General features: G+C 40.5%; 1 protein-coding gene across 1 annotated transcript in view; it reads right to left on the bottom strand.

Moving 5' to 3' along the window:
- Positions 1 to 3,091: 3,091 nt before the first annotated feature.
- SHQ1 (SHQ1, H/ACA ribonucleoprotein assembly factor) overlaps positions 3,092 to 16,720 on the bottom strand; it is a 100,531-nt gene continuing 86,902 nt past the window's right edge. Inside the window, exon 11 of the mRNA XM_004676549.2 lies at positions 3,092 to 4,354. Coding sequence (XP_004676606.1) covers positions 3,817 to 4,354 — 538 coding nt within the window. The 3' untranslated portion in view covers positions 3,092 to 3,816. The remainder of the gene's footprint in view (positions 4,355 to 16,720) is intronic.

Below are 16,720 nucleotides of genomic sequence, written 5' to 3'. Positions count from 1 at the left end.
AAACCCTCATGGTGGTTTAATACTTTCCAGTTTATAAAATATTTCAAGACACACTGGCTTGTAGTCCTGTGAGAAATAGAAGAAAAGCTGTTCTATTCTTGTATTCACAATAAAGAGAAAGGCTGGAGTTTGTTGTCACTCCCTTACAGGCCAGTCACACTCCATTCTTCCTCTTATCAAGCCCAAGGTGTGGGCTCCTCCCACTAAGTTTTCCCAACTTGTCTTTCTTCCCCCATCCTCCAGAGTTCTCAGGAAACTCAGAAGACCCCTAGAGATGTCTAGTAGATTGTCCGTTGTAAAAAAAAAAACATAAAGGCAGCAACTTTGACTATGTTTTGTTAGACATGGTAGTGTTCTTAGCCTACCATCAATAAATCCAGAGTAATATGATATAAGAAAGCTGTAATACCCTGTGAACAAAGGGGAAAAGAAACACTGTAGATACGGAGTTTAAACTTCAGGTGCTCACTCCTCCATCTTTAGGTCTTATGAGAATTGTTGAGTGAGCATCTTTGCTTTGAGGATATCCAGGAAGGATCATGTTTACTCATTCTTTGAGAGAGAGAATAAAAGGTTTTTCTATCCAGGACAAGTCACATAGAAGTAGATCCTGTCAAGATTCTTAAGGAAGGATAGAAGTTGGTGCAAGGAAGAATTACCATTGCTTTAAACTTTTAGACAACATTAGTAAAAGTAAGTACAGGAGTAACAGGATACATTTCAAGCTGGCTGCAGATAATGTGTACTGAGGAGAAAATATATTCTCAGTGGTTACAAGGATTTGGAAAGCTCTCAAGGGAGCCTGAGAAAAGTCTTGAAAATCTTCTGACAAAGCTGTTCAGAATGTTCAAGAACTAACATGCGTGTCAAATGGCACAGCCACCCCAGTTATCCTATTAGTACAACGTGGAATCTATACTGGAAACATAAATACTCCCAATATATAAAACCAGAGTAAAAGGGCTCATACCTTTTCTGGAAAATTTTTTTTAAAAGATGCTACTGATGGTCCTCCCTGGTGGCGCAGCAGGTTAAAGCACTGCACGAAGAAGCTAAAGCCACTTCCGCATGAGTTCGATTCCCGCCTGCCCCGGAGGAGATCCACATGGCGCAGCAGACCTCTCCTGACCTGCCCGCTGCTCCCCTCAGCAGTGTACTTCATCAATTTGCCTGTTCTGCTCCCCACTCTGTCCCTGGTGAATCCTTTTACCCTCCGCATCTCTGGCCTGTACTCCAATTCTGTATGAATAAATAAATAAATCTTAAAAAAAAAAAAGATGCTACTGAGATGAATACCTATCAGATTTCATTTCCAACCCCAAAATAAATTGGTTTATTTCATTTGCTCATTCATTCAATACATAGGGAGCACTGAGAAGATGGGCTCTGGTGATTCATTGAGTCTGCTCCTTAGGAGCTTACACTCAAGTGGGAAAATACACAGTTAGAATCTTAGTGGAGACTTATGCTTCTAATTTAAGATAGAATAATAGGGACCGGTTTTACTTGGCCATAATCAAAAAAGGAAAAACAGACATAAAACATGAAACAATGATTTCCAAGATGCTGGCAACGAGACAGTGATGCTGAGGGATGGGAAGCAAACAGCAAGTCATGTGGTTGCCTTGCGGCTACCTTAAAAGACTGCCCGGGCTGTATAGAGGACAACCTCATTAGAACCCAAACTCGGGAGCTCAGGAGAGCTAGAGTTCACAGGACATAGAACCAAGAGAAGGGAGCTGCGGAGAATGCCAGTTATCTGGAGAAAACTGCCCTCTAATATTCAAGAGAGTACTTACTGATGACAGCAACCATCCGAAAGGACTGGAGGGAACAGCACACAGCACCCACAAGTGCCCACTCCCAACAGCAGACTGGAAAACTCATTCACAAGGCCAGAACATCTTTAGTATTGGGAAATAGTCTACCCTACAATTAGCACTGGTCCAGACCTGCTAACAAATTATAAAAACAAGACCCACAAGGATCAAACTATTTCCAAGTATACCCCAAAGCAAAGCTAAAGATATTTATAAGAATACATATCATGGGCCCTCCCTGGTGGTGCAATAGGTTATAGTGCAGCACTGTGTAGCTATCTACAGCCACTGCAGCCCCAGCTCAATCCCTGGCCAGGGAGCTGACCCACATGGCATGGCAGACCTCTCCTGACCCTCCCCGTGCTCCCCTCACGCAGTGTATTTCACTTGATCTGCCTGTTCTGGTCCCTCTGGTCTCTGGTGAATCCTCTTACCCCCCTGCACCTCTGGCCTGTACCCCAGTTCTTTTATGCATAAATAAATTAATTTTAAATATATATATATCATATTCATTACTCAACAAATGTCAGTGTTTCACATTTGAGCAAAGATTACCAGGCATGACGAGATAACTCATGGTGAGGACTTGTATACAGAATTGACAAAGAATTCTCAAAACTAAATATAAGAAATCAATCCAGTTTAAAGAAAAAAAAACTGTCAAGAAATTTGAACAGACATTTGACCAAATATGGCTGACAAGCCCATAAAAAGATGCTCAATAAAAGAAGACTTTAAAAATGCACATTAAGGGCCCTCCCTGGTGGCGCAGCGGGTTGAAGCGCAGCGCTGAGAATCTGAAGCCACTTCCGTATGAGTTCGATTCCCGCCTGCCGCCTGCCCCGGAGGAGACCACATGGCGTGGCAGACCTCTCCTGACCTGCCTGCTGCTCCCCTCAGCAGTGTACTTCGTCAATCTGTCTGTTCTGCTTCCCTCTCTCTCTCTGGTGAATCCTCTCACCCTCCACATCTCTGGCCTGTACCCCAGTTCTGTATGAATAAATAAATAAATCTTTTTAAAAAAATGCGCATTAAAATGACAATGAGATACTACTATATAAATGGTAAAAAAAAAAAAAATTAAAAACTGATGTAAAGTACCAGAACTCTCACACTTGACTGCAGGAATGTGAAATGATACAGGTGCTTTGGGAACTAGATAGGCAGTTTCCTAAACTGTTAAACATTGGCCTGATATAAGGCTTAGTCATTCCACTCTGAAGTATTTAAGAGAAATAAAAGCATATGTCCACACAAAGATTTGCACACAGTGTTTATTTGTAACAGTCAGAAAACTGGAAACAACCCAAATGTCCATCCATAAGTGAATGGATAAATCTATTCAATGAAACACTACTCAGCAAAGGAAAGAAAAAAATAGATCAATGTTACCACATTGATGAATCTCAAAGTAGCTACACTGAGTGAAATAAACCCGAGATTAGATTTAAAAAACAGAGTGCATTGTACATGATCCAATTTATACTAAATTGGGAACTGCTTACTAATGTATAGTGATGATGGAAGGCAGACAGATGCTTGCCGGGGAAATGGGAGTATGGTGGGGGTCTAACAAAGGGGAAAGTGGATGCTGCACATGATGGGTAAGTACAGCATCTTAATTGGAAGTGATGGCTTCATTTGGCATATATACATGTATGTGTGTCAGCACTTACCATGTTGTACACTTTAAATACATGTATTTATATGTTATGTATACCTCAGTAAAGCTACTACCTATATTAATAGGCACTATATTCTAGAGATTTGGGCAGAATTGTTATCTTCTTTATCAAATATTTATTACACTTCAGTAAAAATATGTTAGTCATTTATTTTTAAATTGCAACCAGGAACTCAACAGGCATAAACATCAGTTCATTGAAAAGCAATACTGTATAGCCTTATAAGAAAAAAACATAATGTGTAAATAAATTCTATTCAGTAAATAAAAGCCAAACCTGACATACTTCTCATCAATGAATAACATCACTAGTCAGTCACTCGGGGTCTCCCTGTCATCTCTATCCTGGAGACCACTGCAGTTTCCAGGGGCAGGTTCAGAAATCTGAATTTTAGTTTGCAGCTCTTCTCCAAGCTCCTCTATCAGAGGCCTAGCCCTGTGAAGAGCCAAGGAAGATGAGCCTGGCTTTCCCTGAGTGACATCAGACGTTAGGAGGGCTGGGTTTCTGCTTCCCTCACCAGCATTAATAAGTAGTGCACTATTTCCCTCACTGGTGGGACCTGGAAAGGAATTCACTGTCTCTGATTCAGTATTTTCAAGATCCTCTTGTTCCGAATCTGACACTTGGGTCTCCGACGATTCAGTGCTGTCTGTTTCTTCAGAATCACTTGCCTCAGAACTGGAGGTAGATGTTGACTGCCTGGGAACAGAATGGGCTGCTTTTGATGCAGCTTCTTCCTCTTGGACAAGAAGTGCTGCTGCTTCCAGTTCTTCCAGTTCTAATCCCAGCTGTGACTTTGTCAGAGATACTTTCTGTAAGGCTTCAGCAAGAGCTGTCAGCTTTTTGGATCTTAAAAAACATTTTAAGAAGAAAGATTAAGACCATTCATTCATTAACTGACCTGGAGATAACAGGGTATACCGCTTAAAGAAATAACAGTATTAAGTTGATTCTTATTTTGCAAGACAGGCTAAATCCCAAAATGGATCCAAGATGTAAGTGTGCAAAAAGAAGCTAATAAAGTATTAGGAGGAAACCTAGGAAATAAGATAAGACATTAGAATGAGGGAGGTTCTTTCTAATGATAACTCAAAATACAAAACCACAAGATGAAAGACTGGTAAGTTCAACTAATAAAAATCAGTAACTTCTATAGGACAGAAAAAAGAAAATCAAAGTAAAAAAAAACTAAAACTAATCCAAAACTGAGAAAGATATTTACAACTCATCACAAATCACAAGGCCTGGTGCTTCTTAAAAATGGTCATAGCAATGCAACCCCTCAGAAAAAGGTCTAAAGATATAAGCAGTTCTCATAAATGAATGGTAGTGCAAATGCCTCTTAAATATATGAAGAAATAGGGCCCTCCCTGGTGGACAGCAGGTTAAAGCACAGCGCTGAGAAGCTAAAGCCACTTCCACATGAGTTTGATCCCCGCCTGCCCTGGAGGTGACCACATGGCGCAGCAGACCACCCCTGGCCAGCCCACTGCTCCCCTCAGCAGTGTATTTCATCGATCTGCCTATTCTGCTCCCCACTCTGTCTCTGGTGAATCCTTTTACCACCCCTGCACCTCTGGCCTGTACCCCAGCTCTGTATGCATAAATAAATAAATAAATCTTTTAAAAATATATATATGTGTGAACAAATAGGCTCTCTCTGATGGTACACTGGGTTAAGGCACCACACTATGAAGCTCTCAGAAGCCACTGCAGCACGAGTTCGATTCCCAGCCAGGGAGCATCTGACCCACATGGCACAGCAGACCTCTCCTGGCCTGCCTGCTGCTCTTCCACCTCTGGAGTACAAGCCAGAGGTGTGGGGGTGAGAGGATTCACCAGAGACAGTGGGGAGCAGAACAGGCAGATCGATGAAGTACATTGCTGAGGGGAGCAGCGGGTGGGTCTGGGGAGGTCTGCCACACCATGTAGGTCACCTCTGGGGCGGGGATTGAACTCATGCTGAAGTGGCTTTAGCTTCTTAGTGCCGTGCTTTAACTCACTGCACCACCAGGGAGGGCCCTAAATAAAGAAATCTTAAAATATATATATATATATATATATATATATATATATATATATATATATATATGAAGAAATATTCAACTTCAGTCAAATAAGGTAAATGCAAATTAAAATCACATTTAAGATATATATTGCAGGCATGATGCAGGAAAGGTGCTTTCATCAAATGTTGGTGAGAAATTAACTAGGTACAATCCTGAAAGAGGAGAATTTTGCAATAACTTTTCAAATTGAAAATATACGTAACTTCCACAAAGCACCACCCAACTGGAAATTAAACACATATGCCACATGCCATAGGTCCAAGGTTATTTACTACCATGACGCTTTTAATACTCCCCAAATGGAAAACAACCAAATGTTCATCACTGTGGGGCTGGCTTATAAATGACAGCAAAGCCACATAAAGGCTAGTCCGCAGATGCACGAGGAATGAAGCTCTCTGTGCTAACTCTGATCTACTGTTTAACAGCAGCAACTAAGGGTGAAACACATGTATACACTATCTTATGTTAACAAAGAAAAAACATACAAGTTGCATGCACTTACACATAGCAAACTCTAGAAAGCTACAGAAAACACTAACTTATGTTGGGGCACGGGTATGGTGGGAGCTGGGAAGATGAAGGAAGGAGGCAAGAACAAGACTTTCACTGCACATTACCTCTGAGCCTGTGTGAACAGCATACCCATTCAAACGTTTTAAATGTACCAAAAAAAAAAGCTTAGTAAAGAACAGCACAAAGTGTTTTGTTTGTCAGAAAACCATTTAATGTTATTTCAGAGGGTATTTTTCTAAATTTATAGCATTACATTATTTGAATATAGGTTTTCTTTAACTTGGTTACATTTGGTTGTTTTGGTTTTGAAGCAATACAGAGCAGACTGCAGAGTCCAACAACTCTCTACTATTCTACAGATGAAAATCTGACACTGAAAAAAAGGGAGTGAGTGAGTGAAAATGTAAGTGTGTGGACAAGTAGTCTTCATTTCCCTAGCTCCAGAGATTAAATGAGCACGTAAAACACTGGCTGGGAGACAACCTGATGAGTTCACCAGATAAATTCATTCGTAAAAGTATAGCCCAACCCATGATAATGGGGGAAGCGAGGCTTCATTTTAACAGAGTTAAAGCAATGGGAATTACAGAACAAAGACAGTGTTTTTCATCTAAGAACCTATATGTATCTAACCCTTTCTTCTGCAAATATTTGGCATAATAATGACTTTGTGAAGAATGTCCCACTCCCCTCTCACGAGGATCTGTAGTCAGTGCCACTGGGTGGAAACATCACAGGTGAACGGGACAAGGCAATGTCCATCATGGGGCAAGTTTCTCTTCAACTGAGAAGCTCTTCCCTGAATTTCAGTGCTGTAATTTTGAGAGCTTAGAAAAAAATAAAAGAGCTTACAGAAAAAATGAAAACAAAAGGAAAATGGCACCAGTGAGTCACTAAAGAGATATAAAACACTCAGGTAAGCTTTGGTATTTGGAAATACCATTAAAAGAACAGGGATGGTGGACTCTCCCTAGTGGCACACTATGAAGTTCTCAAAAGCCACTGCAGCACAAGTTCAATCCCCAGCCAGGGAGCTGACCTACATGGCAAGGCAGACCTCTCCAGACCCGCCCGCTGCTCCCCTCAGCAGTGTGTTTCAGTACACTTGACTGTTCTGCTCTCCACTCTGTCTCTGGTGAATCCTCTCACCCACCACACCTCTGGCCTGTACCCCAGTTCTGTAAGCATAAATAAGTAAAACTTAAAAAAACAAACAAACAAAAAACAGGTATGGAATAAGATGGCTGCCATTTATACCCATGCCCAAGGTGGTTGTAGATGATGTCCACCATGTGTCTTGTAGATGACATCTAGCAAGTACCTTGACTATCAGTGGTGAAGGATTAGGTTACTGCTACTAGAAAAGCTTAAAACATCTCTGGACCCAAAGCCCCACCAGCCTAGGAACTGGTTCACCATCATCTATCCACTGAAAAGAATCTCCTCTAGATAGTGAGACACAGTTTTAAAAACATGAATTTGGGAAAGACAACAATGTTTAATATTAAATCATAATATGAAATAGAAACATTTGAAGTAAAGCTTTTACCTCAGGGACCATACATCTCACATTGTTAACAGCCATGACAAATACTGAAGGATGATGTTCTACAAACATCATTGTGTTGCTCTGCACAGCACTGTGAATCAGTTTCATTATTTTCCTCAGGTTACAGATGATGAGACAGTATAGTAACAGGGATGAAGAGATCTGCTGGAGTTCATCAGCTAGCAATGGGCAGTCGAGATTGAAACACAGCTCCAGCTTTCTATTCCATCAGGCGGCCTCAGGGGTATCCTGGCTCTAAAACATCCTTAAAACCACGGTCTTCACCCCTTCCCAATTTGAGCATTTTTTAACATCTCCCAAATGAGCAAGTTCTGACTTGCACAGGCCCAGAATTCTCCAAAACAGCTATGGCTTATCTTTTTGGCTTAACCTTCTTTAATGAAATACACTTCAAAGCTTTAACCACCAAGGTTTAGAGTAAGAGGGAAAAAATTAAGTTATTTCTGTGGATATTAGTGAGTACAAATGATGTCAAATCTCAAGTTCAAACTACTGGGTTCTGTCTTATCATCCATATATAACACAATTATAGTAATATGGCATATAAGATATATTTAAATAAACAATTAAACCTGGAATCTACAAGTCCCTCACTTGCAATACTAGCTGTTATTGACAGGCTTACCACATATCCAGTATGACTAAAAAAGTGTCAATTCCAATAGGCAGGAAAGTGATGAGGACAGTTATGTGACCCAAACAGGAGCTTTTACCCACTGATAATGATCTTTAGCCCCTAGCAAAAAGTTTGTTTCTAAATTCTTTGATCATACTAATATATCTTAATAAAATTATACTGAAAACAAGTTTTTCTTAGAAAGTTTTTAGAAATGCACTGATACCATGTAACTGAAAAAAAAAATCTTCCATTCTGTTTATATATGTAAAATAATACCACACATTTAAAGTGACCCATTCATGTAAGATATGTAAAAAGTGAATTGTATGTTGTAATATTGTGATTTATAGTTCTTATATTTGGTCTTCATCCACAACTCCTGGCTCTGTTCCCACAACCCTTGGAATTTCCTAAGCATTGAGAGTAGTAAAGGTTTCTCTTCCTATGTGACTGAGGTAACTTTTGGGGAAGCACCTCAGGATGGGGATTATTGCCAGGGGAACCCTATATGGGTTGAAACTTCCATTTCTACCACCCCTAACTCAACCTCTCAAGAGAAAAAAAGGATAGAAAGTAAGTTCGGTTGCCAACAGAGGTAACTTTTGGGGAAGCACCTCAGGATGGGGATTATTGCCAGGGGAACCCTATATGGGCTGAAACTTCCATTTCTACCACCCCTAACTCAACCTCTCAAGAGGAAAAAAGGATAGAGAGTAAGTTCGGTTGCCAACAGCTAATGATTTAATCAATCATACCTCTGAATGTAATGAAGCCTCTGAAAATAACCCAAGAGATGGAGACTTCAAAGAGTGTCCAGAATGGTGAACATGTGAAGATCTGGAGGAGGATTTCGTGCCTGGAGAAAGCTCCACACCTTTCCTCCATACCTTGCTCTGTGCATCTTTTCCATCTTGCTATTCAAGAGTTATTACTTTTGTAATCAATCAGTGATCTAGTTAGAGAATAGTTTCCTGAATCCTATGAGTTGTATCCTATGAGTTGTTCTAAGCAAATTAATCAAACCTGAGGAGGGTGTCCTGGGAACCTGATTTATAGCCAGTTGGTCAGAATCACAGATAATAATCTGGCTTTACAATGTGCACCTGAAGTCTGAGAAGGTCACCGTGGGAATCTCCTATCTGTAGCTAGTTTGTCAGAAGCCCAGGTAATTACATGAGGCTAGTCTCTGGCTTATGGCCATCATTTAAAGTAGGGGCTGGGAAATGAGATGGACCTCTTAACCCATGTTAACCTGATAGATGGTATCAGAATTGAGCTGACTTCTTGGACAACTTGTTGGTTTCTCAGAATTGCTTGCTGGTATAGAAAGGCCTATCCACACACATACCCACACAACCTGGAGCTGAGGTCCAGGACGCCACCAGCTACACAGACACCCTGCTGCTAGTATGGGAAAACCTACCAATACACTTGTCAGAAGTGAGCTGTGGGACACCAACAATGCAGTATGTTCATCTTTGATTCTTCACCAAGCTGAATCATCTCTCTCTATATCACTCTCACTACCTCAAGCTGGCTAGTTTCCTACATTAATACTAAAATTCCAAAACTTCACAGAAGCACCAGTGTTCTGTAACCACTCTGGGTTCAGTAGGTTCATTGTTGGTTCAGGCAGCTTAAAAGAGAATCTTGGAGCCTGTGACATTATCGCCACAGGTTAAGGGAAACAAGGGCAGCAGAGAGATAGTAAGCAATTAGTGGCCCCCTGTAAATCTCCATGTGCTTTCTCCTCTCATAGCTGTTCTCCGGCAGCGCCCACCATTCTCTACTGCACTCTGCCGGACATCCTCTGCTGCACTCCATCCGTCCTCTGTGCCCCGCCCTTTTACACTCAGCCTCCAGGCTCAGGTGCTCATTTACGCATGCCCACACCATACTCCAGGGGTCCACTTTCCAGCATGCGTACACGATCCACAAGACCAAGCGCCTCCTGCATTCAAGGCTGCAGGTGATAGCCACAGAGGCCAACAGCTCAAAAGCCTGAGCTATCTTCATTTACCCTACAAGTATACTGAGCTCTACCCCAAAGGACACAAGGATAAAAAGTGATTAAAATTTTCAAAATATCACAGGTGTAAAAAGTGACCCAATATTCTGAGGAATGAAATCTGGGTTTGTTTCTATTCAATTGTGTTATACGGCTAGCAGTCACTAGTCACAAAAAAGGAAATTATTCCTTTGGAGAAAATTAAGCCATGAAGGAGCAACCTTTTTTAATTAAGAGTTGGCACTGGGCCCTCCCTGATGGTGCAACAAGTTAAAGTGCAGCACTATGAAGCTATCACAGCAACTGTAGCATGAGTTCAATCCCCAGCTAGGAAGGTGACCCACATGGCGTGGCACACTGCTCCTGACCAACCCACTGCTCCCCATCAGGACCAGCCTATTCTGGTCCCTCTGGTATCTGGTGAATCCTCCTACTGCCCCTACACCTCTGGCCTGTACCCCTATTCTGTATGTATAAATAAATAAATCTTTAGAAAAAAAAAAAGAATTGGCTCTAAGTTGCCACTCTTGCAAATTCAGTCTAACTCTGTGATGGTCTATCCATTTTAGAAAATACCTCATTTAACGTAGTTAATGATTTTTCACTGTCAAACTCGAAACAGAGGAGGCTGGTTCATGTCAATAAGCCTTGTCAAATAACACTATTAGTTAGCCAGAATCCTTACAAAAACCAGATACATTCTCATACACTTAGCAAACACACATGCTGTATTACTAGCACACTTATAACGATCTGTATTTACATATCTATAAGTACTTATTTAAAAATATACATATACTAAATAGCATACATCTTAACCTGTCAAAAATGTATTCATTACAGTAGACAGATTCAGCATTTAAAGAGATAAACAGACCCTCTAATGCCATATTTTAATAAAATAATAGGGAAACAGATTATTGGGAAAGTTTTTGGAAATGTAATCCTACCCTATTACTTAAACAACAACAACCAACTTCCACTCTGTTTATATATCTATATAATATTATCCTATTTGGAGAATGTTTTTAAATTTTAAATTGGTTTCTGACAAATTACCATAAATACAACTACCATGAATGAGTAACAGTAACCATGGCAGTACATGACAGTACATGCCTTTGCCATAACTGATCTGGTATCAAATTCCCTCAATTATTTCATAGTTGGTGACTGAGTTTTAAGGGAGTAGAAAGGATCCACTGGCTGTGTGAAACAGTCAAAAGAAGTGCAAAAGGAGCCCCGAAATGCAGGGGGACGAAAACTGAGTATAAATAGAAAGCATACATCCTGTTTCTTGCTGTAGAGCTTTGTCTCAAACTATCAATCAACTTTTCACCACTTCCTGCAATAGTAGGTCTACTATAAATCTCATAGTAAGTGACTAAGTTTCATTTCCTCTGCCAAAACCTGCTAACCTGTGTGTCACAGTGACACTACAGCCAGGAATTAGTAATATAGGACAAGACTCTAGTGAGACAACTTGAGAAACATTTCATCTTGGATGGCGGACTAAACTGCCTTGGCCTTAAATTTCAAAGGATATACACACAACACACACACACAATATACATGCAGTCTCGGGTTCTGTATCTGAGAACAAACTGTATATTAAATTTCTTTTTAAAAGATATTAATGAAGCCACACCAATTGACGCACAGATGAACACAGAACTGGTTCAGAGAGGCAGACTTTCTGTGATGTGTCAGATATTTAACGATTTCAGAAAACACAAGTCACTGAGAAGACAATACTTAGCTGTTACTCATTCTACAGAACAGGGCTGTTGTGAGGAAACCACAGAATGGTTTTGGTTTACCTGGTTCATGCTACTGTGATGTGTTCAAGAAAACATTTCATTGTGCATCCTAACAGTGAATGGGTGTTGAGTTTTCAAGTTTTGGATTCCCATCTTATCTTGCATTAACCACATGCTTCAGCCTGAGCATATGGTAAACATACCAGCCCTTGACTTTTTTCCTGTTTCAGTATTGTGAAAGCAACATACCTCTCAAAGCTTCTTGGTTATATTTTGTAACCAAGGAAAGTTTTAGCATTTATGTAAATTCTTTTACATACAAAGATATAAACACATTAAACCACTTGACCCAGTTTTTTTTCTTTCTTGGAATATGCCAGGAATTTTGGAAACAGTCATTTTCATTCTACTTTCAGGATGGTAAAGAGACAAAGAAGACATATTTGAAAATTTGACCAGAACTTCTACTTCTTTAGACCTCATAACTCTCCCTATATAACAAATTCAGAAGAGTAAGTCTTGGTGCAAGAAGTTGGAGGACAAAGGGACAGAATGACCAAAGGCTAGTCCCTGGCACCAAAACAGAGATAAATAGAGATAGTCCCCTCTGAGTCTTCTGGGTGGGAGGTAGGACATGAGCCACGGGGATCAGTTTTACCATTTATTTCCCCAGACAAATATTGTTATCTGCGTTTCATGACTTGGAACTGCTTAGGAAGCATTGCTTTAAATAGACTTTTCTTGTAAGACTCTCAAGAGGTAACATTTTAGTCAAGTACAGAATGTAGGAACCAGCATGGGAAGACTTGGGGGAGGAATGTTCCAGAAGCATAAGACTGTAATGTGGGAACATTAGTGTGTCCTTGGGATGGATGGAAGAGTCAGCATGTGGCCTAAACAAAGATCCAACTCCCCACTGAGGACAAGGCCCCACAATATCTGGTCCCTGGACTTCATTTACCCCTCAAACTAGAGATGGCTTTCACTAATGGGGGAAAAAAAAAAAAAAAGGCAGACAGATTAATCTGCCAAGAGCTATCTTAAAAAAGACCCTTAAGAACTGATGTTGAGTTAGAATCCATATGAAAAAAAAGCTGAGTGAATGAAGTCACACATAAGCATATGCACTTCATTCTCTCAGTTATTCAATGTTCTAAGACACACAAAACCAAAGGGTGGTATAGAAGTCAGGATAGAGGTCACAGGGTGGAACTAGGTGTATGCCAAAGGTTTCTGGGGAGTTCCTCTAAGGCTCTAGTTCTTGATTTTAAAATTCAGAACTGTTTCACTTTATACTTAGGAATGTGGACATACTGAAAAAAAAAAAGCAACAAATTGAGTCCTGGAAAAGCAGTATCAGGCTTATGAGTATTTGCTCTGGAGAAGGGGAAAGAGTCAGAGAAGAAATGTGTCCTGAGTACAGACAGGCTCAGAGGGATAGTTCCAAATTTCTCTGGACAAACTATCTAGATTCCAAATATAACACTCTTCATCTCAAGATTCTTTTTACAAGGCACGGTACAAACACAAAGAGAATCTCCAAGCATACTACATAAAGATCCATTCACTCCCATCATGCACTACTCCTCACAGGCTGTCCCCTGTGGCCCTGCACAGGCTTACTGTGAGGAGGCTGCTCCTGTGGCACTGGGTCATTTCAAATAACAATTTAAAAGGCATTTCCGCCAGGACCTTTGATCTACAGATTAACCTTAGTGCTTTCTGAATTAAATATAAAATAAAATTTCTATTTTTCCTTTGAATACTGTTACTGAACCTTTAATTCTTCATCTTTATTAAAAAACCCAAGCTACCTGGAGTCTATACCATTTGTAGGAATATTTTACTACAAGTGAGTTCTTTTATCTAATTAAGTGTGTTACAGAGTGAATCTTACTTTTACAAAAACAGATAAAAAATGAGAATAAAGGTTTATAAAATCCCATTTTACATTTTCAATTCCAATTAAATTTAAACTGTTTTCCCTACCCTCCAAAATACCATTCTCTGGGGTTGGGTGGGAAGACATCTAGATCAATATTTTGAGTGTTCATTCTTTATCATCATCATCATCATAAGGGAACTGTCTAAGAAACATTTTTGTGGTTGATCCCAGTGGCTTGGGATCACTTTTATTTTTACCAACACATATCTCTGGAAATGACAATTGACTTGGTCATTATGATCAGACTTTTCGAATAAATTCTGAAGTTCAAGGGCTCTCTCTCTTTATCTAAACAACTCTATCCATGTGCTTTATATAAAGATAACAAATACTCTAAGTAAATATTTCAATATTTATGATAAAGTGCTGAAATTTATCAACTCTGTTTTCATTAATTAAGTTTCCTAGTTACAGAAAGAACTACGCTTCAAACTTAGGGGGACTGCACATATTGTCCCCTTAGGAGCTGTGCCATTAGACTGTCACTTAATTTTCCTTTTATCTGCCAGAGATTATTCTCTGGCTAACTCAATTCTAACTAAATCCTCCATTTCCTCAAAATTTCTACAGAAATCCCTACATTGTAGTGCAGGTCAACAATGCCTATTGGAAACCTTGAACCTAAATGAGTTTCAAAATTTTGTTGCAGAAAAGTAATTCTGGAGATATGCTCTTCTGCACATATGCTATTACCTAACGCCCCCAGTGGCCACCTGTAATCAAATACATTAATTTTTCTGCAGCAAAATATATGTTTAGTTGTGCCAAGTGGGATTGGTAAAGGCTGTAAATAGCCTTGGGTCACCAAATAAGTTCAGGCCAGTCAGGTTTTTCTGCCCACTGCCCTAAAAAATGCTTTTACTTTCAGAACTTCCTGGATTTCAGGCTTGTGGACCAGGACCAGAAGCATTTACGCTGAGCTGCAGCTTTTCAGTTCAAGTGCTTAAGTTCCGAGGTCTGTGTTTTGACAAGTATTTATCGCTTACCTACTAAGTGTCAAGTTTGCCAAATATAATGGAGACAAAGCACAGTATCTGATATGAAAATCAGATCATCTCAACCTGGTGCAGCAAAGAAGCCATCATATAATAGGAAAGGCAGGGAAGGAACGTTCAGGAAGGTCAGCATGAACACCTGATGCATTCGACTCTGGCACCGGACCCCTCAGTGAGGGGACAATCTCCTCCCACACAGAATTCCATGCAAAACCCCTTCCCTATCTAAAAATGGGGGCTGACGCCTACCAAAGAACTAAATCTGCCCAGACTGACCACTTTCAATGCTTTTCTAGAAATTTCTTTGAGGGAAGAAAGGCATTTTTTTTCCCTGTTCCTACTACGCTAGTCTGTACACCAGTGCTTAGTCTGTCTATACAGTACAATCTGCATAGATTCCATACTTGGAAACTCACCTATTCACTAAACTTTATTTGAGATTTCAAAATTAATGCCATTCCATGCTTTCATGGTCATTCACAGACACACACAGAACAGTGAAAGCTTGCATTCACCCATATGTACGCTCCCACCTGTTAGACACTTGTTAGAGTCCCCTCACTGCTGAGGCCTCCAGTACCTGAGTCGAATGCACCAGGTGTCACTTCTCCCTCTCTTTTCAGCTCTCATAGTAGTATAAACAAGTGTCCTTTTCTCTTGTTTCACTTGTGTCTCGTTAGTGTCATATTTTTTGCTTTTGGGAACTTTTGGTAGATAATTTCTCTGTTTAAAACATGCCCCAAGTTCTTTTTTCATCTTGCAAGAGGGCAAATGAAAAAGCTATAAAAAGGTGGCAACTAACGAGAAGAAATATGCAGCCCAGGAGGCTAGTGCTTGTGGCAAGGTTAAGAAGGCCAAGGCCAAACCCTTAAGAAGGGGAAGCCTCACTGCACCTGAAACCCTGTCTCGTCAGAGGAATTGGCTGCTATTCCCCACCTGTGTACTCCAGGGAGCCCATGTTCAAGCAGAAGTACTCAGCAGCTAAATCCAGGATTGAAAAGATAGAAAAGGTTTGTGCTATCATGACAAGACCAGTTGGTGGTGACAAGAACTGAGGTAATCAAGTGATTAAAGTTCACAAAATGGATAAATACTGTCCAGCTGATGATGCACTTTGAAAGCTGTGGAGCCACAGCAAAAACAAACAAATAAACAAACGCACGCTTCAGTCAGCACGTGAGAAAACCGCGAGCTGGCATCTCTCCTAGGACATTCTGTTCTTCATCACTGATGCCACAGAGGCAAATGGGGGCGGGTGGTTTTCCTGAAGTCACGGGGCAGTGGCTTCTAACCTGTTACTGGGCCCCCTCCCTCAGTCGAGTTCCCCTGAGCAGGACATATCAGAAACGTGTCATTGCCACCTCCACCAAAACTGCCACCAGTGGTGAGAAGATCCCAAAGCACCTCACTGATGCTTCAAGCAGCAGCAGCTGCATAAGCCCCAACACCAGGAAGGTGAGATCTCTGACAGAGAAGGGAAAATGCGAAATCACAGAGCAGCACAAGATTGATCAGAAAGCCGTGGCCTCGAAAATTCTGCCCCAAATCAAAGTTATTCCTCAGTTCCAGAGCTACCTCCGCTCTGTGTTTGCTCTCATAAAAGGAATTTACCCTCAGAAACTGGTGTTCAAATTTCCCTATAAAGAATCTAATTAATGATCTTTAACCAATAAATAAATGAAACATTCCCCAAGTTTAGTACTGAATTGCAATCTCTTTGCGTGTATAAGAAT

Source organism: Condylura cristata, unplaced genomic scaffold (genome assembly GCF_000260355.1).
Source record: "Condylura cristata isolate star-nosed mole 26May11 unplaced genomic scaffold, ConCri1.0 scaffold00004, whole genome shotgun sequence".
NCBI classification, from domain to species: Eukaryota; Metazoa; Chordata; class Mammalia; order Eulipotyphla; family Talpidae; genus Condylura; species Condylura cristata.
Note: the sequence above shows the minus strand (reverse complement) of the source record. Positions and strands in the feature narration are given on the sequence as shown.